The following is a 26,882-nucleotide window of genomic DNA, read 5'->3' as shown; positions in this document are numbered from 1 at the left end:
CAACAATTCACATTAGCATTTCAACGATAACTAGCGGTATTTCATTCAGTGTAAATAATTCATATCATTATACATAATACATGATGCATAAATAAATAAATAAATAATGTGTTGCCTATTTGCGATAGAGCACATGGCTATATTATATCAAATTTCATTAATCAATATTAGTTTAATATCTATTCATTTTATTTCTAAATTAATTTCGTATATTAATTTCTGTTATATATACAATGTAATTCGTTAAAAATATATCAATCCTTGTTGTATTACATATGATACTTCCTTTTTTTCACCATCTTAATCTAGCACAAAACTTTGTTAAAACAAACAACTAAATGAACATTGCAAGCAAGATAATTTGTCGTCTATAAGCGTAACGACCGATGGCCTAATATCAATGAAAGAGCTCGCCGATTAAAAGTGCTTCAGGCTTGAAGAGCATTAATCGTACACGAAACGGGGAAAATAATTTAATTTGAAAGTAAAAATGCGATCCGCGCTTTGCAAGTCTGATGGTGGCCCATTGTTTCCGCGCGCCTCTAAGACTCTCCGTCTCACTCCGCCATCACGGAATGTGTCCGCGTCTCTCCTCTTTGTCCTCCCGCTCTACCAACGTCTACCGTAGCCTCCTTTGTATAATCAAAACTCTCGAACAAATTTTCATATTGTTTGCGATTCAATTGGACAGGCAATTTCCTGGCCGTCTCCGAAAATATCTCCTCTCCTGCAGCGCCAGCCACGGCTTAAACTCCACCACCCTTGGCCACTTTCCTCATTATCGCATAACCACCTCGCGAGAAGACACGTACCTTGAGGAGGTTGGCGCGCCCCGGGGCATGTCTTAGTCACTATTTATCTTACCCATCGATGCTGCTTCATTATCCTAAATTTCAATCTCTGCTTTATGCGGTAACGGGCTCCTCAGGGCTTATCCGCGAGAACTATCTAAGTTCGCGTAAAGCAAACTCAACGTTACACGATGCCGGGAAATCGTTGAAAATTAGTGGAAAACGTTCGTTGACCTTAAATGCAAACGGAAATGGACTTTAGTGCAAAATTACACAACCGATGAAGCTTACGCAAGCAATGGAGTTGCTTGCAACTCCGCAAATATCCAAGTGATAATGAAACGCTACTAGTCAGACAACGACGGAAATTTAATATCATTTTTCGCGACATTTATCTTTCTTTAATAATAAAATCTGTTTATAGATTCCGGCAGTGTTCAAACAAAAGTCATATTTTCAGATATTAACGTTATTGTAAAATATTTTTAAAACACGAATTAAATAGCATTTTAAACATACGATAACAACATTGAACAATGAAGCAGGTTTCTAAATAAAATTTTAATTATAAGCGCGACTCATTTCATTTTACATTAAAAGTATAACCATTGTTTTTCACAAACACGATGCATGTTCTAAATTTTCAATAAGCATTCGTTGCTTTTAACTCATATAGGACGGTCATAAAGGTTCATGGCGATAGAATCGCAAAAATTACAAAGGCGCATGGAACGATTGTGCGACATTGCTTTCAGCAACGCAAAGGCGCTTGTTTATGCTTCGTCGCCTAATTGCGAGCGATGCCGTAACTCAGTTTTATGACTTGTCACGATTCATTACCGCGATAACGTTCTTTGACGCAGCCGCCAGGACTTTCAGTTAATTTCCTAATTTTTTTACGTATAATGACTCACTGCGAGAGTTTTCCTTTGTGCGAAATACAGTCTCTCTCTCGGTTCTTTCGACGAGAGACTGCCTTTCCTTGATCCATTAGCCGAGCAGACGGTAGCGCGACATGTTGCAGATTAACCCGGTGTTAACCCGAAGGAGGACGTATTACAAATAAGGAAACGGACCAGAAAAGCGGGCCACATTGCTCGTATTTCCCGGACCCTTCTACGCCACTAGCAGCAGGCTGGACACGTCGCGCTCCGACAGGGGGCAGGAGCAGAACCAGATTAGAACCCGACAATCAAGCCAATTATACACTCCGGTGACGCTGACCCAGCTTCTCTCCCGGTCCTCTGTGCCGCCTACTTCACCCTCGCCATCCTCCTCCCTTTCTTCTCTAGAATCTGGAAGGTTCTGCCGGCTCTTCCACGGCGAGTCGCACCGAAACCCTACCCGAGAAACTCATCAGATCTCCTGTAATCCCCGTGGTACGAGACCCGAACGAATTGCCCACGGAATTAAGCAGCTCGCACGAGACATTCAATACGTGTAAGAGCTGCACAAGGGGATCTTTGAAAAGAACAGATAGGTTGTATCGTACACCGCCACAAAATGTCGCGCGCGATGTTTCTCCGTTAAAAAATCCGAAAAAGAACTTAATTATTTGCAGCAAAGTTAATATCCTCTGAATACTAACAATAAAAAAACATTGCCACAATTATTTTTCATGATCGATAAATTGTTAATCAATAAATTTCGCATGCTCCACGCCAAAATATTGCAGCAAAATTTTATCTTTAAATAATTTTATTTTCATTACCGTCCTGCTTGTTTTCGATATAATATTCTTGCAAAGTTTAACATGATATATTTCTTGATAAACAAATCTCACAGATTGTGACACTCTATATCACTTGCAACTCTCTGTTGAAGGGAGGGAAATGCAAGTTGACTGAGCTTTTCATAATACGCATACTTTGGTGCGCATAGGTCGACACAATGGGTGCTGTCTTTTTAACCGCGGATAGAAAGAAAAGGGGGGCTAAGGCGAGAAAGGTGAAGAGGCTCGACGCTTAGCTCGTCGGGACGGGTTCCCTCCGGGCCAGAGCGACGTAGCGAGATCAGCTGAGGTCCGTGTCTGGAGAAGCACGAGCCAAGCGGCAGATTGCAGCCCGGGCCTTTGGAGGATCATCAAATTAGCGAAAGAGTCTTTGAAGGCGTCTCCAGGAGGTGGCCAACTTGGCTGGCTCGTCATAGCCTCTCTACCAGAATTATGCCCCCCGCGACCCTTTCACCCGAATGGAGTTACAAACTTCAGCCTTTCTACCAGAGATAGAAAGGGCTTCCTTCTTCTTTCTCTTTCACGCCCGCTTCTCTTTCTCACGTTCGACTTCCGTCTCCTTTGCCGCTGAGCGTGACGCTAATGTCGGCTGAATGCGACTGAAGAGAACTCTCTTTCTCTCTCTCCCTAGGGTTTTCAGTGCCCAAAACGACTGGACCGACAGCGCTTTCTGCACCGGCTAGATATAAATGAACGAACTTCCAGAAGCTACCAAGAAAAGACGTTAGAAGTGAACACTTCCAGGCGTGGATTAACCGCGCGCGTGTGTGTGTGCGCGCAAGCATGTACCGTTAAAGTAATTTTAGTAATGTTGCGTCAAGATTCATTTAATCTTGCTAATCTATTTAATCAGTAAACTTTGTTAATATACATAAGTGGATCTTATAACCAAGTGCTCACTGACATATCTTATTATTATCTTCACTTTTCCGCGAAACTTAAATTTTTTTAAATACATAGTTATATAGTATGTTTTTTTTAATTAATCAGTTTTCAAATCTATATCTATAATCTCAATTAATTAAATGTGTAAATTTTTCTCTTCCCGTTCACATTTAATAACAAGCGAATAATTAATTTTCCACCGTTAAACATTGAATTTCTTAAACTCCTTTGTTCTTTTATAGTAAAGAAAGAATCAAGAGAAGAGAAATGCTTCTCATTCCGCATCTCGACAGTGGTATTTAATGATTCTCCCACCTCGACGTATTATGGCCGGGCAGGCTCGAGAGAAGAATGTTTCGTGCAACGTTTAGCGTAGGCGCGGGGCGATCGATCAAGGCATGCAGCGGAACACTGCGCACGGATGCTGAAAATCTTGTAAAGCGCAAAACCGCTCGCGCCGCGTTTGTTGCGGCAACGGAAAATCAGTCGTATACAAGCGCGTTAACGCAACGTGCGCGATGTGTACCGGGTATTTTTAACTCAAGGCGCCTAACACGGGCTCGCGTACACATGGGGGTGCGCACCCGGGAAAACGCATGAATGTTTTATCGTCGGCCGTTGCGTCTACCTCGCTGTAATGTACTGCCAAACCGACGTATGCGACCGGCCTGCGCGGAAACTGGAGCAGAAACACAAAGCTCGCTCCGCCCGCGTTGCCCGCGATACCGCCGACAATACCTAAACGCACTAGAGGAAGGACAACCCGTCCCGTGCCCTCGCGCGTAGAAGCGGACTGACCTATCGCTGATAAAACCGCGCTGGAAAAGCGCTCCGGAATATTTTCCCAGCGCTAACCCAAACTCCTCTCGCACGCTCGCTCTCTCTCACTCTCTCTCTCTCTCTGGCGGTTTTTTGCATGCTAGGCTGTGTAAAATCCGATAAGCCCGTGTGCAAATTACGTAACGAAAAAAGTTCTTTCGATATCGACTCGCGTGTGTTGCGATTACAAGACTCTATTGACCCCGTTTTGACTGACAGTTTTCTGCTGCGCGATACGTGAGGTCCATTAAATGAAGTCGAGAACTGCGCCGACGTTCTCATCCCGTTCTCATCTCAAGGAGGGCATGAAACAGAATTTCCACTATGAAGATTCGACACAATATGCTCATAACCCACGATTGTGCGGTTATCTACACGATGACGTTTACTCACGGGATAATTTTAGCCGAGTAAGCCGACGGAAATTGAGAGCGGGCGCGAGTCGATCTTTGTCGGAAAACCTAAAATGAACGTGATGTCAGCCTAGCTGGCTGGGCCGGCGTAAATATTTATATTAGACACGTGCCGACGGAGCAATCGCGAAATGATTTAAGTAAATGGACGGCACGACCGGGGACGGGGAAATCGGTCGGAAATATGGTAACGCCGGTGAGCAAAGAAAGTTAGCCCGGCTGATAAATCTCGCCGATATTTCCTCCAATACTTCTGCTGTTTAAAGAGCAGCTGTCTGGAAATAGTAACGGCTAATGGTGCCTCGAGTGTTTGCACGATCTTCGACTATTTTTAGGTATTCGCTGTGCGAATTCCGTAGCTGCCTATACATCCATATCCGACATGCCGATACATTACGTGCTGTACTAACGTACACAAGTTTTGCCTTTCAAAGCAGTTTTAAGAAGGAAAGATAATATCGTTTCGTAAAGTTTAAGATCACACGTAGTCAAAAAAGTAAAAATAATTACAAATCTATTTTCTTGTTATAAAAATTCACGAGAGAGAGTTGTTTCTCCATTCAATTCAATCTGCTTTCCAACACCCTACGTTCCGAATAATTCCTAGAGAAGTGACGGGAAATTCGTGGTTCTGTCTTTTCTTATTTCGTTTCTCCTCCTTTCTTCGGACTTTTCCTTACTTCTCGCGGAACGGTTTACTATCCTTCGGGTGGCGTTCGCTATCGCGATGTGGAAATAAGTTCGGCACTGGGACTGGCCACGAGGGGCGCGTCCTTGTTCGCCTCGGCAAACGGTAAGGGGTTTGCTCGCGCAATTCCTATTTCCCGCGTTTTCCCGATGTTTTCCACGACCGCGGCGGGGCAAATAAAGTTTTCTCAATTTCCACGGGAGATCGAGCCGCCGCGCTCACGCAAGTGCACGGCGTGGGGCGCGCCGCTCTGCGCCAAGCCGTTCACCGAGGATAGGTCGATCTGCGGTGAACGAGTTACCGAGCTACCGTCGACAACGCGGTCGAGCGTCCTCACGATCCCGCGACGAAACGAGCTCTCCGCCTGATCAAACTTCTAAAAGTGGAACATTATTTTTCTGCCGGAGGGACGCATTCAATTTCCGTTTCGCGCTTGTCCGCGTCTGTCTCTCGAAACTCCGCCGTAGATGTCTCACCGGCAATTTCAGAAATCGCGCCAGGAAGAAAAAGAAGCGAAAAAGTGTCTAAGTCTCCGGTATAATCGTGTAACGGAATAAAGATCTTAATTTCATGATACGTTTTATTTTATTTTTTTTTAATGTCTTGGAAAACATAGAAGAAAATACTGCACAATTATCTGCGAGAATAGACATAACATATTCATTCGCGTTAATGCGCTTTCATTTAAGCTAAATGAGATAACTAACTTAATTCCTCTGTGCAGTGACCGTTTGCATCAGCGTAATTGTTTCAGAATAAAAAATAGCAACCGCATTAACATGAGGACTCCTGGCTGCGCGCTGTTTGAGCGGCCTTGTTTTTCTGTGGAATTAAAAGGGGAACGTCGAGCTCATCCGCCAGCGAAACTGGTTTCCCGACCGAAAGGAATTAAAGGTTCGCAAAATCGCGCGGACGATCCAGCCAGTCCGGCCTGGTTCTTCGCCGTCACGTCGAGTTGTTTCAATTTTCCTATTCCGCTCCGAGGCAGTCGTTCCCTTCTTCTAATTACTAGCTCAGCCCGCTGTAATTATCCGCTACGCTCGGCACCGCCGCGCCGGCGGAAAAGCGCAAGCGGCTCAACTGACGACGGCGCTGTTTCTCCCCCGCTCTTCGGATGCGAACGCAAATCGCGAGCGACGGGGCCGGCCGCGCGAGTCAATAACGGGCCGCTTCGTTCCGTGATTTGCATGACAATCGGTTCGACTCGAATCGTCGACGTCGTCATCAGCGTGACGGATCCGCGCCGTCGTTCTCAAAGCAAAAAGCCTTCTCTTCCCGGGAGCGCGTACGCACCGTCGTTCCATCCGGAGCTTTTACCGACCCCCACGTTCCCCCGTTCCCCGGCGGCCCCCGCCGTTACCGCGACTGTCGCTCGTCTCTGTCGTACGCGCGGGAAACCTGCACGGGATTCCGTCATGCTCTCGACCCGGCAAGTTAAGAGCCCTAATTAAATTCAGTCTGGGTACTCTTACCGAGCTCGGTCCATCGTTCATTAAGCGTCGGATCAAAGTGATATTCCCGTAAAGTAGTTCCACTTGAGGGTGAGGGCTCACCCTTTCCACCGCCCTCGCCTCCCTCGACACGTTCCACGCTCGCTATCACGGCGCGGGGGTGGGAGAACATCGTGACTTTCCTCTGGAGACGTAGGTGAATCTTTTATGCCGCCGTCGTACGAGCGATTAATTACCCGGTAAAGTCATTGCGAGAGATGTTGTCTCACGGCTGAGAATAAAGAACAACGAAAGAGCCGCCTTTCCGATCCACGTGATGGCCATTGATCTCACGCGAACTTTATAGACCGTTTATATAATATTTGTATCACATTACTATCTCCTTCGAAAAGAACGTTTTCCTATTTGTTTGCATTCAGATTGGCTTTTTTAAATTCTATTAATTGAAATAAATAAAATAGCTGAAAGTAACAAAACTAAAATATGTGAAAAAAAACATGTAAAAAGTAAAACTAAATTTTATAAACAATTTGTATCTTTCAAGTGTTTTTCATTCAATTTGTTTCACAATACTTAGCATATTATTGTAAATTGACAATATTAAAAATTTTAATTTAATTCAAGATGTAACTTGGGTCTTGGAAAGCTGTATTTGATGCGATTTTGACGAGTTTGAGAAACAAAAACAACGCTCCATTTCGATTAAGTTAGAAATTAATGGTTACGTTTCTAGATACGTCACGGCTCTATTTGGTACAGTTAGCAATATGTTAGCTTGATAGTTTCATATTAGAACTAGAATAGCCTGGCGCTCTTGTACGATTAATAGCCTCCGAATGAGCCATAGAAAGCAACGACTTGCAGCTGTTACACAGAAGAGGAATGTGAATAATTAGCGGCCGATGTAATTCCCCGATCATTAATAATAATAATATTTCAGATATATAATTAAATAAGGCACGTGCTACTTTACGTTATGTAATGCTTTACAATGTATCGTTATACCCACACTTGTCGTCCTACATCCATTAAATTAAAAAAGAAATTTGTCATACCATCATGAATTCATCGTACAGGTACGAGATCTCCGGGTAGGCGATGAAGTCAACCATGTTGTTGCGATGCAAATGTCAAAATGATTACGGTTAACACGCGTTGCGAACTGAATAGCAAATAATAGCGGCACTAATTCCAAATTGCACGTAGAGATAAAACTTGACAGATAGAAAACGGTCACTAGAACTCAGTACGCGTAATTTTCACAAATTTCTTCTTCTGATATAACTGATCACAATTTTAATGTTACCACGTAAAATCACTGCACTACCACATAGTTTCGCTCAAACATATGTGTATATAACAATTGCTTGATAAAAAAAAAAAATCAAAATGTAAAACTGTTCACTGTAACAAAAAAATACGCGCACAAATGTTTAAAGCATTCTCGTTTTTCGACAATCAACAAGAATGCTCCACGTGGCATTTCAAATTTATCATGACCATCGTGTTGATCGAGAAAACCGATATCGAATCACGAGGTCTGTTAAACGCGCGCAAAATCTCCGAAATTCTTTCCTTCGGAGCAGGCAGAGAAAGATTGCCGTTCGTCGCGGAGTTTCCTGATACGATTGGATATGTAACAATCTAACGCGGAAGTGGGAAGAAAAGAAAGAGCGAGGAGAAAGGCACGGCACCGAAGGGCGCGTGTAACTGCTTCCAGGGCTGTATCGCGGAAGTCGAAAGGGAAGGTCCACGAGGCGGCCACGAGGGTGGAAAACCGACGGCTCTGTGTGCGCGGTACACAGATGAAGAACGGAGGGAAACGCGCGAGTGTCCGTCCGTGCGCACTATAAGGGTGTGAGTGTCTCTGTGTGTGTGTAATACAGAGAAAACGAGAATCTGGCAGGCCGCGCTTGCGAACGAAAGCACAAGGGAGAGTAAGCTCGGTCACTGAGGCGTCGCCACTCGGCTTGCTTCTCTCCTCGGGAGTGACTCCTCCCCCCCCCCCCCCGGCTTCCAATCCCCTACCATTTCCATTCCATCCCTCCTCGGCATCTTCCGTCTTCGTCTACTTTCCTACACGTCTTCGCTCTTTCTTGATACCTTTTCCCCGCGAAAACGACCCTCGTCGCCTCGCTGCAGATCCTCGTAATTGTTTGACGATCGCGACACGGACCTCGTTTCGGACGTCATCCCGGTACGTAATCGTCGACGCGATAATTACGTAACAATCTGATGACACTTTACAAAAGGTATACTGTATACCGGATTTATAGATTCCTTTCCGGAGCAAATATGTGTGTCACTACACACCGCTTTGTTGCGAAACGAGAAAGAGCTTATCACGAGGAAAGATATACGTACGGGGTAAAAAATTAAAGTGACGGTGTATTATCTTTAGCTCGGCAAAAACCAAGGCAGCGATAAGGCGGCAAAAACCGTCGTTTTTATTGCTATACCACCCCTCAGTGAATTATGCATAGTGGACACCCAGAGTGACTGAAATCGTTGAAATGTCATTGGATTCAAGAGCGACGCAGGTGCATACTGCAGTTGCAAAAACTTCGTTAGGAGGGAACGCAAACAATGCTCGGGCTTTTTTCCTTTCTTTGGGCTTTCGCGTACACGAGCGCACCGACCGTCCGTTTTCCTCGTTTTTTCGGCTCCACGTCGAGCTTTGTACGCGCGAGTATCGCTCGCCTTATGCAAATTCACGCGAACTCCGCGTCCCCGCTTCGACCTGCCCGCCCGTTCTTCCGCCTTCTCGCCGCGCCTACGTTTCTTTCCTTCGACGCAAACCTCATGGCGCGACACCGCCAATTACACCCTCGTAAATCGGCACGCCAATTTGTCACCCACAATTCGTCCGTCTGAATTTCAGCGTTCCTTATCGCGTCACCCCGACGTCCTCTCCACTTAAGCTCTCTCTCATGATTTCGACACGGAAAACGAAGGTCTCGGGCGGCAATGGCTGGAAAGCGAGCGTGTGCTTTAATGCATTTTTTCAATTCTTACCAGGGAACCGCTGCCAAGCGATTACGCGCAAAGCGGAACATTACTTTCCACACACAGCGCAATTTGCGAGGCTGTGAAATTGCATTTTTATTCGCCGGATTTATTAAGACATTAATTTGCCATTTTGATCGATCGTTCTCGAAAATGCAATCATTTCTGTTTTTGTGAATTTGGTCGCAATTTCGAGATTAACATCTAATTCGAATTCTTGTCTACAAGCTTCACTCTTGTACACGAATTTTTCTGTCGTTCGCAAGATAGCGGCGAACATCTGGCGATCTGTTAATGTTGGGGCTGCCTAGACCAACACGTCGGCCAAGATTCAGGCGTGGCTTAGCAAGGCAAAGCAAATAAACAAGAATTAAATCTGGAAGGCTTTATCGCAGAGAAAAGATCCGAAGATTTCTATGCGGATTCAGCAAATGAGACCGTGGAAAAAAATACAAGGGATAAAAAGAGTAAAGAAAAAAGTAGTTTAAGAATAAATAACTGCAACGCATTTGGATCCACCAAATAAATTGAATTAAGCCGATTGTCTTCCCTGCGCGAAAAACTCAACTTTCACCATTTCGATCTTTAACTTCGATGATACACAGTGACGCAATTTTTATTCCACACTGTTCGTTTAATAAAGCTGCTGATAAATGTGAGCCTTCACGGCGCGATGTACGAAAGTCGAAACAACGTGTACGCGCCATTAAATATAGCGTTCAAGGAAGGAACGCGGGATCTGAATCATCGGACGTATGTATAGCAACAAGTTTGACACGCCACGTCAAGCTGCGCGAGAGAAGTATTACGGAAACGACCGGAAGCGGGGTGCCCGAATACTTTTCTGTCGCTGTTTCTCGCGCGAACAGGCGCCTGCGCACGTGCAACGATCGCTTCCGCAGTAAGCGTGAGCTAAGTATAGCCGACGTTGGCCGGCGGCATTGTTATTGCTTGCGTAGCAATGCTGGTTCGGCTTTGGGATCCGTGTTTATGAAGGGTTCGCTGCGCGGCCGAGTTATGGCCTTAGGTGTATTCGGATATTACGACTCGAGTAAGGCCGATCGGCAAACGGCCGTCTTCATAAGCGTGCGTACCGTCGGACGTTTAATCGCGTTTATCGAAAGCGATCGACCGGCAAGTGGTGCCAATGAATGAAATCAGCGTCTCGAAGGAAGCTCCGAATGTTCTTAGGACGGCTTGTAAGACCGAATGCATGCACTAGTTTCGGATTTGCATAACCGTTGCATTTTCGACCGGTGTGTTTTAATGCGATCAAACCAACGCGGCCTATGCATATAAAGCTTGCCGACGCGTTGCATAACTTTATGCAAGTTCGTGTTAAGACTCGCAGCGTCTAGGTCGCGCGCGTTAATTACAAGCTCACGGCAACTTCAAATTAACGTAATGCATAGAGAAAACTGGAAGGATCTCGGCTCGATGCGCGCTTCAAAGCGACAACCGTAAACTTTCGACGAGCATCTGTTTAAATAACATTCTAGCTGTCCTATCTTATCAGGATACAGTAAACGTGATAGAAGGATGAATGCCAATAGCTCTGACGAGAATCAAAGGCAGCTGTTCATATATGCGCTACTTAAACATCATATAAGCAAAATTTACATTCCTCCTAAATGATTCACAAATACTCAATTTCACTTCATCACAAATCGCTGCGTTGAAAAGAAATATTATTAATGAAAATAACGCCAGCTTGGAAGATTCTACGCTTTTGATAACATTAGATCGTCGTCTGCTACTTTGAAAACCATCTCTACGTTATACTTATGGCAGCGTCGCGACATTGTCAAATTTCAAACTTCAGCCAGAATTTTAAGTCAGCGCAACAAGAACGATATATATTTCTGTCGTCGGATTGTGGACTAAACCGCGCAATTTCGGACGGAGCGGTTTTACCGCGACGCGTATATCACGGGAATCGGACGTGCAGATTTTTTTCAGATATATCTCGCAGGCAGCCAACACGCGGAAACCGCGTGCATACGAAAAAAAAAAACACAAAAAAAATGTCGGCATACGCGCGTATGTGCGTCTGCCTCTTCATAAAGTCATAACTCAACCGTATCCCCCCCCGGCACACATCCCTCGGCATAACATTTAAAACGATTTCCGCTGGCAGCCGTGCCAAGACCGTAGCAGCGTTGTTTCGGGGATAGATTAACGAAACATAACGCCAGTACTCGCTACGGACTTCCAAGGGGTAGCTCAGATAATGGGAAGGGGCGTGTTGGCACTGCTCTGGCAGTTAAGCAGCATTCAGTGCCGGCTACGACGCGGCTCGGCCTCCGGGGCCGATCGATGGAAAATTTCGGGAGTTTCGGCGAAAGCCTCGCTTTCGGCAGAGGTCTCGCAAACGTGAAGGGACTTGACGGTCTACAAGTTATATTTAAGAAATACATTCAACGTAATTGATTCTGTAATTCGCACACACGTGTTCGCAGGCAGGATAGAACATTGATATAAGGCCGAGCATCTCATACGCCCATGGACGCGATAAATGTCTACCGAATATCCCTCGAACTTCGCCGAAGATATCGTAACTTTCTAACATTGCGCGATGGAGAACTATGTCGAGTTAGCAACTCGGACGGCGAGGATATAACGGCGTGCGCGGCCAGCGTTATTTACGACATTACTCGACATAAATATGGAAAAGCCGGAGCGTACGATATTATGTCGCGCCATTTCTTTCGTCCTTCATCGCGTCCTTTCTCTGCTCGCGCGGACTCTAAGCGAATGTAAATGCGCGAGGACACGTGTTCTCTAATCCTAATAGTCGACCGTGCAAGAGAGATGCGAGATTCTCGTGAGCCCACCGGAGGGGCTATAAGAACGCGCATATCCGGCCCTGGCATTTGCAGAGGGTTTCCGCGCAGAAAGTCTGATGATACATCGCGGACTCGCCGTGTCAGTGCCACCCCCGCGGGGTGCCGCGATCGCGCTCCTTCCCTTCGTCGAGCGTCTCTTTCCCTCGTAAATGGGCTCTCGGCGTTAAGAGATTAACTCGTCACGTCGGGCCATTTTAATATCCCGAATCGCGGACGGCGAATCGCCGAAATTAGAGTCGGAGAAACGGCATACGGCTCCTGACGGCGATAAGTATTTGTTACTGTCGCGCATGTTGGGCGCTTTTCTTCTTCTTCTTCTTTTTTGTGTCTCGATTAAAAATTACAACGCGACTGTCGCGCGTACGCCCGATGGTCGTTCCATGAAGTATAGCGGGAAATCGAGACTAAATAAATCGATGTTTTGAAGCTTCGCCCGCAAACTTGGAGCTCCTCCAACGGTCTCGCGGCAAAACGAACGCAGCGTCGGGTCTCGACAGCTAATTTCCGCGGGCATTAAGACATTCGTAATACCGAACGATTTTGGGTTACGATACCCGTATTCGGAATGTCACGCATACGCCGTACCTCGATAAAACTTGGCGATAACGAGAACGATATATCGTCTCTTCGGTGTTATGTACAAGTTGGCGAGCGCACGTCCGCAGTATGGCGACTAACGAGAGAACCCTTATTAAGCGGGACTGAGATAAGATTTCCACGGTGGAGTGGGCGCGACACGAAATGAGGCGGCATTACTAGGAGTATAATTGGCTGAAAAGTAGGTAAACTGCTACAGTAAACGTTGTAAACACTCACCCCTGGTAAAGTCCGCTTCTCATGCAGAGCGTTCTGGGCGCTGATTGCGCTGTCACGACTGTAGTAGGTGAGGAACGCACAGCCTGCAACAAAGGAAAAAAACAGAACTGTTATCTCGGGTAGATTAAACCGCGATTCGCAGCTACGAGACGATATAGCATCCGAGTGCTCGCATATGCTGGCTTTATCATAAAAAACGCATCGGGAGTCGCGACGCGCGAGCACGCGAATTCGAACGAGGTAATCATTTACAAGGATATTACGACGTGCTTGCGAGCGAGGTCTTATCGGCGGTCGCGCGCGAGTAAAACGAAAAGCTTTTCGCACAGCTGGAAGTTGAGATCCGGCGAAATAAAAGTTTTACCGCCGCTCCCGCATCAACTCGGCGCGGAGCGCGCCGAGCTTAAGGTCGATCGTGGATACGCGATCTCACTCTTGTACTCGGCACACCGCAATTACGTGACGCGAGTCAATGTGTTACCCGTAATTAGACAGGCCGATGGAAAGTTCTCGCTGCGTAATTACCAGCGCGGCATACATTCGCGAAACTTTCACGTTGCAATCTTTATGACGCACGACGCGCGAGGACCGGAGCGGCTACGCGGAGCCGCGCTCGCGCCGGAAATGTACGAACCTCACGCAGTTTTGCATCGACCGGATTCTTTGAAGCCGCGAGCGTGTTGTGTTGCGCGAAAATAAACGTGACGTTTCGCTCGCGCGCCTCGCCTGCCAGGACGCACTCGCGCGCGACTCCGTCTTCTGCGACCGTCAGCCGCCGACCGAGATTTCGGCCATTGATTTTGTCAACAGCGGAAGAATAATTTCTGCAGAGATATTCCCGGGAATTCATCAACCGCGACGCGATTCCCCCGCGCGATACAACGTCACCCGTAAAACACGTCGCTTAATCGCACCCCACGGAACACGTTTATGCGAGTCCACTACGCTATCATCTTCGTCAGATAGTAATATCGATGTAGCGACGGAAACAACCCACCCACACCCTCGAACGTTGGCTCACGCGAGCCGCGCGCAACGTTAAAATCAGCCTGTTATCTGGCGGCTGATATAAATAGCCCTGATTAGTCGCACTTCGAAAGTTCGCTTATCCGCGACCGTAAAATTATATACAAATATATAACTTGTACAGAAAAACTTCTTACCGCGTCAATAATTAATCTCCGTGAAAATCATTGCCGCAAAATAGTATATTTCGCTTTCATAATTTTCAGAAAACAAATATATAAAGATAATAATTAATATTCGTAACAATGAATCATTAATTATTGACCATGTAAAGTAAAGATATCGAAGAATAAATAGCTGTCCTAGAATCAATTCTGTGCGCGACTACATTCGGTTTAAGAAATGGCGTCGATATCGCGGCGGGTTAAAACGATGGTAATTAACCCGAGAATTGGACGGTGCCTGAACCAGACCATTATCGGCTATCGCACTGTCGAGCAAACCCTTTGGGACCGCCTTCCTATCGGTCTGAGAATTTATTCAAAGGGCCTCTCGGTCCTATCTGATCGCCATTTGACTATCTCAACACAACGAGATGGATGTAAGCAAGCACGCGCGGCGCAAGAGCCGCGGACAGAGCCGGAGAGCCGGGTTTGCGCAGGTATTTATGACACGACTCTATCAGCGCGGGCTCTGTCACTTGCGGCATTCATTAAATCTATATACTCACGCGCGGAAAATTTATTCGCGCGCTCGCAATCTCAGTCGTAATTTATGTACAAATGCATTTACATATAAACATCCTATTTTTCAACAATTATCTTGTGAATTAAAAATAAGATTTATCACGTCGTCACAGATAGTTTGTTTCTGTCGTAAATACAATTAGGTTTAGCGCTTAATATCGTAGTAATCTAGACTCTTCGCGTTAAATTGTTGCCGACTATTCAATTAATACAAAATTTCTGAAAAGAATGAACTAATTGATTAGTACCTGACAGTTATCCGCAACTTAAACTCCTAACTTCTGTTTTTCACGACGTGATATCCAGGACGTTTTAATCTCGCATGGAAACTCCAATGACGAGATTTCATGACGATGCGCACCGGTAATCTCGCGACGGCAGTCTCTTTTCTCTCTGAGAAGTTACATCGCGCGGACGAGGAAACGAGGAAGTAAGAGAGACGCGAGGCGCGCTGCGCGCGGACCTGCAATTTTTCATGCGGCACGTCGCGCGCGTCCAGAGCTCGCTCGGTTATCTTCCGGCACCGCAGTACGTCTCATTCGCACGTAGCGCGTCCAACCTAACCCCGGGTAACTCGGTGTAAAAGCTCTCCCGCGGTGGCGGAGAGCGCCGAGGATGGAACGCGTCGCGCAACGGCCGTCGCGTCGATTTACACGAAAGTTCGCGGAGAATCGTGGCCCGCGGCTGGTCACGCCGCGTGTACACGACGTCAGATACGGGCGCCGTGCACGTAGCCCGCCCGCTATTTCGGAAATGCCCGAAAATATTTATAAACATCGCGCGGGCGCGCTTATCTTAATTGCATTGGGACGGCTCGCGTGGCGTGGCTCTCCTATTTGCTCTCTATGTGTGCGGCCGCGGGCACCGGCGGGAATAGAAAACTTCACCGTAGCGGCAAATCGCACGCCCCGCGGGCCTCCCGGGGATGAATTAGCTCCCAGCCACGCGACAAGAACAAGGACAATCGTTTCTGTGCGCTATCGTGAATCTCTGTCGCTTTTTTTTGGTTAAATTCAATCCACAAATGGCGCGGTATATAATTGAGCCGGAGAAATAAGACGCTTCAACTCGCGAGAAAGTGGCCACTCGTGGTGCGGTAAACAGTAGTGAGCGAGTTCGACGTACAAGTTTGACTTCAGAATTTGCTGTTGTTTATCCCGCTGCCAGCGCCGCTTTTGAGGATGCCTATTTTCGAACTGGGACAGCCCGGATGCTGCCCTACTGAATACAAAGAGTTAATTCAAGTAGTTTTCAGATAATTGAGCTTTTATGTAGAATTGGATTCTCCCGCTGGATTATGTACCTATATTTTCATTGCAGTATTGATTTTTTGTGCCTGTAGATGCGCTGTACAAGATTCCATGCGTTTTTCACTTTTATATTGTTTAGCTCTACAATACATAAATGTTTTACCGCCGTAATCTCCTTTTCATTTTTTCCCCAAAATTAACATTTATCTTCCCTGCATTCGTTTAACACAATAGTGCAATATAATTTATTTCATAATGTAAATAGTGTATTAGTTAAAACTCTCGTTGAATTTTTTATGCAAATGTAAACTTCTGCGCTCGTTTCATTAACTTTCTTATCGCATTTTTTTTACTCTTAAAATTTGTAATATTTTAGTGTACCTAATCCAGATAGGGGCAGTCGTTTTAAATTTTCTTTACTTTATTAGAAATATACACAAAGTTAAGGAAAAAGAAATAAATGTAGAAATTTAAGAGATATACATACGCTAAGAATTGTGCAAAATAACAAAAGTTGAAAACACGTCGGTGTGATGGCAATTTCTTATTCAAATATACACCGATTTTGCTATATAGGGCAATTAACGCGACGAGGTAACGATTATGCCGCGACTCCCGCACATCTCGCTCCCGACGCAGTCACCCCGCCTCTAGCGGGCCTGCATCTGCAATTACGATAAGGCTTACGATTAGCTTGACAGCGAAGCGTCGAGTGGCACGGCCTCGTGCAAATTGCAGATGAAGCAGCTATACGTTCGCCGCATCGGTGATGTAGGAACAATTCGCTGATTCCGGATAATGAAACAGCTTGTCATCGGGTATGCGCATAGTCACCCGCGTGCAACGACCAAGTTTCGTCACATTCGACTTTGCGCATACAAATATACGAGACGCGAACGATGTAAACTTGGGCGAATCAGCGTGGAGAGACTCATCTCGTTGCTGTGTTTCTACGACAAAAAAGACGCGATACGCGGGAGAAAACGTGCATCGAATCGGTGCATGGAATAGCTCAATCTCCAACGGGCAAATCTAATTAATTCAATTGAGATTAATTATCCGCGACCACACGGGCTGGTCCACGCGGGCCGGTTGATCCTCGATGTGAGAGATCAATTTGCCGGAATGACCTTCGTGGCGACGCATTTCTCGTGTTCGCTGCATTGATGCGTTCTCGCCGCGGTGCATCATGTAAAACTATGCAGTCTCCAATGACCGCGTCACTAAGTATCGGCGAGCGCGTATGATATGCAAATGAAATGAGGTCGAGTCGGTATAAATATAGAGTGCAATAGGGTGTAAAAAAGGTTCTTTCATACAAAATCACAGTAACGCGATAAAGCAAGTACGATATAAATATATCGCGTGAGATATTGTATTACCTTTTTCGCTTTTAATGCATGCCATGTAAATATTACAAAGCTGAATTTTCACATAATAGTGCAAATTTCTGATTTTGATTGCTGCGATACGGTTATTATTAATGTTTGTAAAGTACGTATGTAAAGTGGAGAAACATATATTAACGAAAACGATCGTTCAAATATACAAGACAAAAAAGTATCGTATATACGCAAAGTTGCCGTTTTACGAATTTGCTACGATCTCGGCTTTTATCCGTCTTGAGAAATGCACGACGAAGACACCCATGCAAATCGAATAAACTGGGTTATAAAGTGCTTCACGCTGATTTGTGTGAGAGCGAATGTGTTGTTCAAACAGGCGTGGAGAGCGTAGGTGGATAATCAAACGGTTCTTTTCTCGCGGCTAAACCGTATGCAAAGACACCGGCAAAACCGAGAGGTATGAGACCGTGAAGGAGACTGTCTAGCTCGTGAGTTTTTGCCTATAAACCTGCCGACGTGTATCGCGAATGGATAAGGGAGAGCAAGAGAGAAAGAGAAAGAGAGAGTGGGACAGGAGAGGAGATACAAACGAGAGTTGATGGCATCGTCCGACGTCGGCGAGGGCCAGGCGAGGTGGTTAAAGGGGGTTCAAGAGTAGAAGAGCATTTTATTTGCGAGGCAATGCGACGGCTAATACACCAGTCACTGGACAGCGTCCAAGTCATAAAATGGATTTTATGACGCCGATCGATACAACGAGATCTCTCTCTCCCACCTTCCGACAGTCCCCCTCGCCCGCCCTTCTGTCGGATGTCCGCCGACGCCTATATCGGTCCGTACCTTTCGAGGGAGGATGGTTTTGCGAGTCCGCTTCGTTCGTTCGAGCAAACTCTGCGCCATGAAAGGGATACAATCGATTTCTTTCTCACGTGTTTCCCTTAAGACGATAATATCACGCTCTCTCGCGTGATATTGATTCTTCAAAATTTCATGTTTCTGCTTTCCGCTATTATGCAATGATAAATAGCAAGCCTTATAAATAATAATTTATGAGTTTGCGAGTGATCTTGGGCGAAAAATTTCAAACGAAAAATAGAATTTATATTGTTTCGAAGCAGGCTCTATCGTTTTAGGCTCGAAATCTCAAGTGGAGTGAAAAAACGACTGTACAGAAAGTCGTACGAGTGTGGTGTCCAAAGTGAACCCTTTCAACCCTTGAATCATCGCGGCACTGCTTGTCGAAAATTGGAAAGTAAAAGCTCCCAAGTGACACGGGGAGAGGAAGAATGAAAAGTTCTCACCGACCACGGAGTCGAAGGAAGAGGCGCGCGTCGCGCCAACCAAATTGCTCTTAACCAGGTACCAGGCAGTCCGCGGGAACGAGGATTTTACGGTTCTCCTAATGAATTGAAACGAAACGAGCCGCCGGTAGACTCACCCACCGACCGCACCCACACATCACCGGTTATAGTATACGGAAGTCGTCGTGTCTCGGCGTCGAGCGGCTCGCCGGGGACCACGCTGAGGTGGAATTTGCATCTTGGGCGAAAATTGAAATGCGCCGGTACAATGGACAGGGAAGAGTGTCCTGCGAAATGACTTTTATAATAGGGACGCAGGTAATATAGCCGCGCGGAACGAGAAGCGTTTCCAACTGATGCTACGTACTCCCATGCACATCGTCCAAGTGTGTGTGCGCGCGCGCGCGCGCACCCAGAAGTACACCGACGCGTTTCGAAAGAGCCCGGCCGTCCGTGTGCGTACGTTCGCGATATCCCGGCGGTGGTAATGGTCGTCCATGACAACGGAATTTTCTCCGTCGGATCCTCGTGACACACCAGCGCGCGCGCACACAGACAATGACACTCGCGCGCGAGCGTGAAATGGGAGAGAAAGAGAGAAAGAGCGGAGCGTGTGCGTGGGTGTGCGAGCGTCTGTGTGTCTCAACCGCGCGTCGACGGCACCCTCGGTGTTGCGCAGAGGAAATTGAAATATGCAAATAACCGCAGCGAGGTGGCGCCGACTCTGCGAAGGTTGATGTTTCGTCCTCCGGAGTATCGGCGTTTATCGTCAACACACCGGACACCCCGCATCGAAAACGGCCTTTTTGAATATCGATAACGGCAAGTTACCCCCCGCTGCATGTATCCCGTGCCCGCTGTATCCGACAGCGGCCGGCGGTGTTGCTATTTCAAGAAGGCGATCGCTCGTTCGATTCGCAGGTGGACTTGCCGGCTGCATTTTGCAGGGAAGCCCGACGTAGCGTTCGAAGCGGCGAACGTACATCGCAAATGCATACATTACGAGACCACACGCTCAGACTTCCGCGTCGCTGAGCGCGAATGAATATTCATCCGTTCCTATTTCGTCTTCGCCGGTCGTTCCCGGCGATTAGCGACCGCGCTATTATCAAACGTCAAGTTAATTCTATTCTCTCCTCGGCACTTTGCAAAAGTTAGCCTCGTAACGTCGGAACGGTTTGAAGTTCTCTCTCGCGAAGACACAGGAAGAGAAGGAAGGAGAAAGAGAGAGAGAGAGAAAGAAGACCGTTGCTATATACCACAATTGCGAGGTCTCGGTCCATGAAGTCGACGAGTGCGCATAAGTGAAGTGGTCGCACGAAACGGAACGACGAACCCACTCTGTGGTATTCTGCGCCATCGACCTTTGCGACAACTGTTTCGTAGTACTCGCGAAGAAACGTGCTGTAGAAGCTGAATTTCGCGGTGGCGAATTTTTCGTGCTAATTGAAGTTCTCGTATGCGCGAAAGTTCAGACGGGCACGTACGATTTCCCGAAATTACGAACGACAAATAAAGATACTTTCTCGTTTATATTTCTTTCTTTTTTTTTTTTATGTTACTTCTTAGAAAGATATATCGATCTTTTTTATCGGATTTTTCCGCCACCATTTGATACTGTTGCATCGAGCTTTTATGATGCAATGTCATATGACCTGTAAAATCGTTCTTGTCGGCAAACCTCTGTTCCCTATCCGATCAAAGGCGGAACTCGATCAAAGATTGTCAGCCTTTGAGAAACGCTTTTGACCCACACTGGCCAGAAATAGAACCGGTCAGTTCAGTCAATCAATAACCAAATCGACGATTCCACTGAATCGTGTCAGAGAGAATTATTAACAGCGCTACAAATGATAACGTCATTTTGTGCGCTGTTATCGTTTTCTTTTCGCGATCGCCTGTGTTTGTCGGTGGAACGTAAACGGAATATATCCCTAAAAGCAATGTGAAATTACGGCTGTCCGATTAATAGACGATTATTAGTGCTCTCTATGAATTGAAAAGTCGATTCAGAGTCCGCGGTACTTCAAACGATGGTTCCATCTAATTGACCCTATTGCAATTATTAATAGACTACGTCTAGGCCTTCGCCTTCCGCAGCGTTTCCGCTCACCTTCTTCGCCCCGTTTTCTTCATTATAAATACGTTTCGCAGAACCAAGCATTAACGTAAATTCCTCCATTGAAGGCAATTTTTATTCAAAGCGCAACCCACGAGCATTGCGACGCTTACTTTAAATCTGGGTTTTGAAAAAGTCACGAATAGGAGAAACGTAAAAATAGTCCACCTGCAAAGTTATTAAGTCTCCGCAAGGTCTACTCTGCTTTTCGTCGCAAAGTAAAACCTCTCTCTTCCCTTCCATCTTTCTCTTATCTTATCCCCATTTCTGCCGGTTTCCCGCTTTTCTCGTATCTCCCCCGTTTTCCTTCCTCTTCACCTTTCCTGCTTTTTCCTACAATGACCAAATTAAATACTGCGCCCCGAAAATCTCCGTGGAAGTTCCTCGGATATTCAGAAGCGTCTCGGATGCACCGCCACGTCCAATTTCAACCACTTGGCCCATACAGTATATCATGGACGAAGAGGAAGGGGATGACAGAATAGAGAAATGAGCGGAGAGATGCATAAAACGGGAGCGTCTTTGACATCGCGATACTCGAATGAAAAAAGGGCATTTTTTCCCGACGAGAGAAATTACGTTGTAGAGCAAATCGAAACTCTTCAATTAAGCTCTTTCAAATTGCATTTATTAATTTTAATGACACCGGGCCGCGTGACACGGCGTTCCACTATATAGAACGGCGAGCACATAGTCTTAAGCCAGATATTTCGCGTATATACCTACGGCCCTTCGCTACCAACGCGTTACCTATGTGCAGACATAAATATGTACTTAGCCGGGATTAAATTATTTGCAGGAAGATGAAACGGGTCCGACCCGCATAGCTTCATTTCCCCAGACATCTTGAGTTGCGCCTACCGTGTGTCGATGGAAATGTACCTTACAGGCAGCTCGCTGGTCTTTCCAGCCAACGCCAACGTTAGATGTAAATGCCAGACTAATTCCAGGGCCGAATCACGGCATTTCACAATATAGTTCTCAATATAGCTCTTAGAGTCATAATTTCGCAGTTTTGTGCAAAGAACATTTCAAATTAAAATTGTATTTAAAAATTCACTACAAAAAATTTAGAGATTGGAAACGTCGAAATTGACCGAGACGGAAAGGAAAGTGATTAGAAATATAGAAAGAATTATCTTCAACTTATAAAGTCCGCTGTGTAAAATATGAATAACGAGTTTTGTCCAAACAAATCGTGAAATCAGTATTAATAAATTTTTCAAATTATTTTAATTATTATATTGCATATTAATCATCGAGCCTCGCCGGACTATCATAGTTGCGCGAGAGAGTTGCTGCAATACACGTTTACACGGTGCAAAATAGCACGGACGATCGAATAAACGGTTGCAGATATAATAGAGTCGCTCGTAATATATTCGTTGCCGTAGAGCTCCGGCTTAATATTTCATCGGCGGCCGCTAGAACGCAAGTGTGACTTATGCTAGTTTAATGACCAGCGCGGCATTTAATTCGAGCATTTAATAATTCACGATGGCCAGAACGAGTCCGTAGGTCGCATATCGTAATGCTCGCGCGGTATAACGGTTCGAAAGCCCAAATGTTAGCTTCCAGTGGGACCATGACAATGCGTTGTATTACACCGGTTCCTACTCAGGTCGCGCGTCTCCCCGGCCGTCCCTCTTTCTCCCGGCAAAGGGTTAATTCATTCTCGGCATAACTCGCAACGGCGAACTACGCCATCCTTCCCCCACGAGATATCTCGTTTCCAGAAGGATGCGTACGAATTTGGCACACGTTTCTCCTATTTGCATCTATATGAATAGGCGCGGATTACGGGATTGGAATAAATTTGGCCAGCTAAGTGAGCTCGGCAATTTATACCGACACACAGGCAACGGACGCGCGTTTCTTTATAGATACGTATATATGTACACTCGTAGAAAAGAGACTCGGTACACACAATGTGCTATAAAACTTTACAACGCTGCAATTTGTCGAAGCGTGAAGATAGATAGAAAATAAATCACGCTTGCGATGTTCGGAGTATCTAACTGAAATCACGAGAAACTACGTTGAGCGCGGTTTTAAGCTTCAATCGAAATTTGTGGATAAAAATAGCGTATATTACAATATGCTATATATATTATATACTAATAATAATCTAGACCTCGACAGAAGACTTAACGACCGAACGATCGAATAATTCGCAAACTCGTTCATCATTTTCGGTCCCGACTGTTTATGATCGTCATCGTCTCGGACTTGGGCGACGCCGTCGCCAGCTGAACTTATTACGATCCGTCATTTTGCCCGTTCGCCGCTCGTAACAAGCATCTTTTACGACACCACGTAAAATAGGAAGAACGATGGCGCGGTGCTATAGACGTTGATTGTCGGGGGACTTGCCTCCCTCGCGCTCCCATTTCTGCGCGTCCCTTTCTTCGTCCACCCGGCCGCTTCTCTCTTTCCTCAGTCTACCGCCCCGAGGAAAGGAATGACGGTACATTCCCTAACGGAGGAAAACCGCCGTCGCGCTGAACGGGCGCCCGGGCGCAGCGGCAGGAAGACGTTGTTAGGGCTATTGCTCTCTGTCCGAATGAAGGACCGCTCATATTTACAAGCGACGGTAGCAAATGGTCGAAACGGCGAAAGGATGGCGGACGGCGCGGGCGGGTGAAACATCAAGGGAACGAACCCGTCAAATCGGCCTGTGGGACCCGGCAACGATTCGCTTCTCTCTATCCGCTCCCCAATCTGCGCCATTTTTATTCTCGCCCCGCTGCTGCGAGGGAGGTTGCATCCTCGGAATTCACTCGGGTGTTCTCGTCGAACGTTTTTCGCTCGTCACGCGATTTGTAGCGGTGGTGATTTTCGACGAGATAAGGTAGAGATAGGTTCGGCGCACTTGGTGGAACAAATGGTCAAATGTTTCTAACAGGATCTATCGTGGCACATCTCACTCAATGTCGATACACTGTGACATATATGTCTGCGAAAAATCGTGCGATTCCAATTTCTTTTGCAAACTTAAAATTGAGATTTTTTTTAGCAAAAGGTTGATTATTCTCTCTTTTAATAACATTTTCAACATAATTGAGTTAAAAATTCAGATAATTATTTCGTCAGTCGAGATCAAAAAGTAATTAAGTCTGTTATCTATCCATCTATTTATTACAGTTGATTTTCCTATAGATTAACTTGTGACAGATAGATAAACTAGTCTGTATGAAAGCCCTTTTCAACATATACCGTCTGCGAAAGATAGAATCTTCAGTAGGTTAAAAGAGAAGTTTAGAGAAACTCCAATATGTTAGAAGTTCACAGAAAAACGAACAGTTAGACTGTGTTGGTAAAACAAAAATTGGAGCGAGTGTGCCTTAGGCGAATACTTTTGAAAAAAGCGCGACCTAAATAAAACGTCACCTAGCAACATGGAACCGTTTAAAGAGCTTGAAAAACGGTGCCATCAAACTACAAGCGATGTCGTAAAAAAAATACCAAAAGTCGCGCGGTTACAGATTTTTTTAGATTTACAATTTTAGATTTGAATTTAGATTCAAAATTTCTTTAGTACAAATTCAATTACTGCCTTTCTTCCTAATATCTTAGTTTTCAATGTAAAATCTCAAAATAACCAAGTTTTAAATTAAAAAAAAAAGTCACTAACTCGGGAGTTAGAAACAACAAAAAAGAATCTATTAACATTATTCAATTACTTATGATTATAAATATTATTTAAATACCTGTATACGCGCTTGCCATAATACTGCAAAATCTTTTAGTTCCGACAGACGTAAAAGTACAACATAAATCAGCATAGAAGCATCGCTATTTTGTAATAGCGAAACGTCTTGGCCTCTCGTAAATTCGTTAGCGGTCAATCCGCGCGAAATGTAACGGGCGGACAGTTTCGCAGCGCCTAAATAATACTTCCACTCACACAGTGCGGCGTTTTCTCTTTCCTCTTTGGCCCGTCCCGACCTCCAGTCTCGTCCCTCTATCCGTGCCCGTGTTCGCATGGATATTTTTATGAATCCATCGATGTATGAACACATGCAATCGTTCGCGTTTATTGTTTTTGTCGGGCCGGCCCCGACGTCGACCGAATTTGCATATTTTGTACCGGGCCGACTGTCCGGTCTATTGTGTCCAACCGACTGCCGAATTGCTCCACATCGAGCATAAGCTCGAACTTTTGCATGACAATAAAAGCCACAATAGTATCGAGCATGTTCGACTCGTATTGCTGACAAAAATTCGTATAGAGACCGCGCTGAGAGAACGGCAAAACTTAGAATTAGAAACTGTAAATTCAATTTGGAAACATATTTTAACAAATCGAAACCTGTCATGTTCCGTAAAGTTATTTAATTATCTAGAGCGTTCTGATCCAATTTTCAATCAATAATAGTTTATTTGTGAAAATAGAAATTCTACGCTCCGATTATGCAATACAAAAAACACGATTATGCAGTACAAAAATAAATAAAATCTTTGCGCTAATCCGGGAAATGAACGGAATTGTCATATTCAATTTAAGACAGCAATATCTTTGCAGTTATTTATTATTATTCTACGGAACATTTTGGCCGTTTGTTCCACGTCACGTTCGTATACACGGATCAATCGCAAAATGATTACGTACGTTTCAATTAAAATAAGTCATCCTGCCACTTTTATCAACTTTACGAGCGCTGTCCGGGCGCACGTGAATTATCTGTCGCGCTTCGCTTTCACCGTTACGATGATGTATAGGCGACCGCATAAAAAATGTGAACGAGAGCCACGTCGGGGAGGCGATATCGTGAAAAACGAGACTTTCGGGATTGCAGCGTGTACGGACGGACAAATAGTTCGATGGATCAAGTTTTAATGACCGGAACAGCCGAGCGCCGACGCCGCTATCGAGCCATTGACAAACCACTGCGGGGTTCTGTTGCTAAAATGAATCGCGCCGTTATTTGCGAATGCATAACATTAAACCGACAGCGCCACCAAGAGTACAACGCCGTTATCGCGATAACAATAAGTTTACCGATACGATTGTATCCTTTGAAACTGATATTGGCAGTGAAATTGATTGGCGACCGTGCGATTCGAGAAAACTTATGTAATTGACGGAGATTTGGCAATGCGCGCTACTAATAGTCATGCCGTTTAAAAGAACATATCTGCCGTTATAAATCTCACAGTTTATTCACCTCGCTCGACGAGGTAAATTCTTTCGCGATAATTTGATTACGTATCTGAAATAGTCTTTTAAAAAGTATACGAAGAAAGTTTTCAATTTTATATCTATATAGCTGTGTGCGTGGAAGATAGTGGCTGAAAACATCCGCTGCTCCTGCAGATCTTATACGAGAGTCGTTCTTTTATACTTCAGAATTTTAGACTTTGGAAAGAGAGTCGTTTAATGGCCATTAAAGATAATCTCGATTCATTCGATTACGGCTCGAAAGCTGAAGAAAAGCTGAGCGAAGCAGTCGCTCCAGTGTTCCAATCTTAAGTACGAGTTTGAGAACGATCAACTGGTTCCGCACATATGAGTTTGTCAACGGGAAACTAACACACAAGCGATCGATGACGCGTGATAAAAATACACTCGAGCCTGCTGCGGCGCGACGTGTCGTTTCGAGCGATAAATCTCGCGATTCTAGCGCAAGGACCAGATAGAGACACGTGTCCGTTAATGGCTGGCACAGTCACCGGGTGGCGATCATTGCCAAGCCAACCTACGGCA

The 26,882-nt window shown here is 45.5% G+C and overlaps 1 protein-coding gene across 14 annotated transcripts in view; it reads right to left on the bottom strand.

Annotated features, from left to right (window-relative positions):
- The window catches only part of bru3 (bruno 3), a 546,305-nt gene that overhangs the window by 488,354 nt on the left and 31,069 nt on the right, over positions 1 to 26,882 (bottom strand). For all 14 annotated transcript variants that reach the window (XM_067349162.1, XM_067349163.1, XM_067349155.1 and 11 more), the window contains exon 2: positions 13,448 to 13,530. In XM_067349162.1, coding sequence (XP_067205263.1) covers positions 13,448 to 13,470 — 23 coding nt within the window. In that variant the 5' untranslated portion in view covers positions 13,471 to 13,530. The remainder of the gene's footprint in view (positions 1 to 13,447; positions 13,531 to 26,882) is intronic.

This window comes from Linepithema humile, chromosome 2 (genome assembly GCF_040581485.1).
Source record: "Linepithema humile isolate Giens D197 chromosome 2, Lhum_UNIL_v1.0, whole genome shotgun sequence".
Lineage (NCBI taxonomy): Eukaryota > Metazoa > Arthropoda > Insecta > Hymenoptera > Formicidae > Linepithema > Linepithema humile.
Note: the sequence above shows the minus strand (reverse complement) of the source record. Positions and strands in the feature narration are given on the sequence as shown.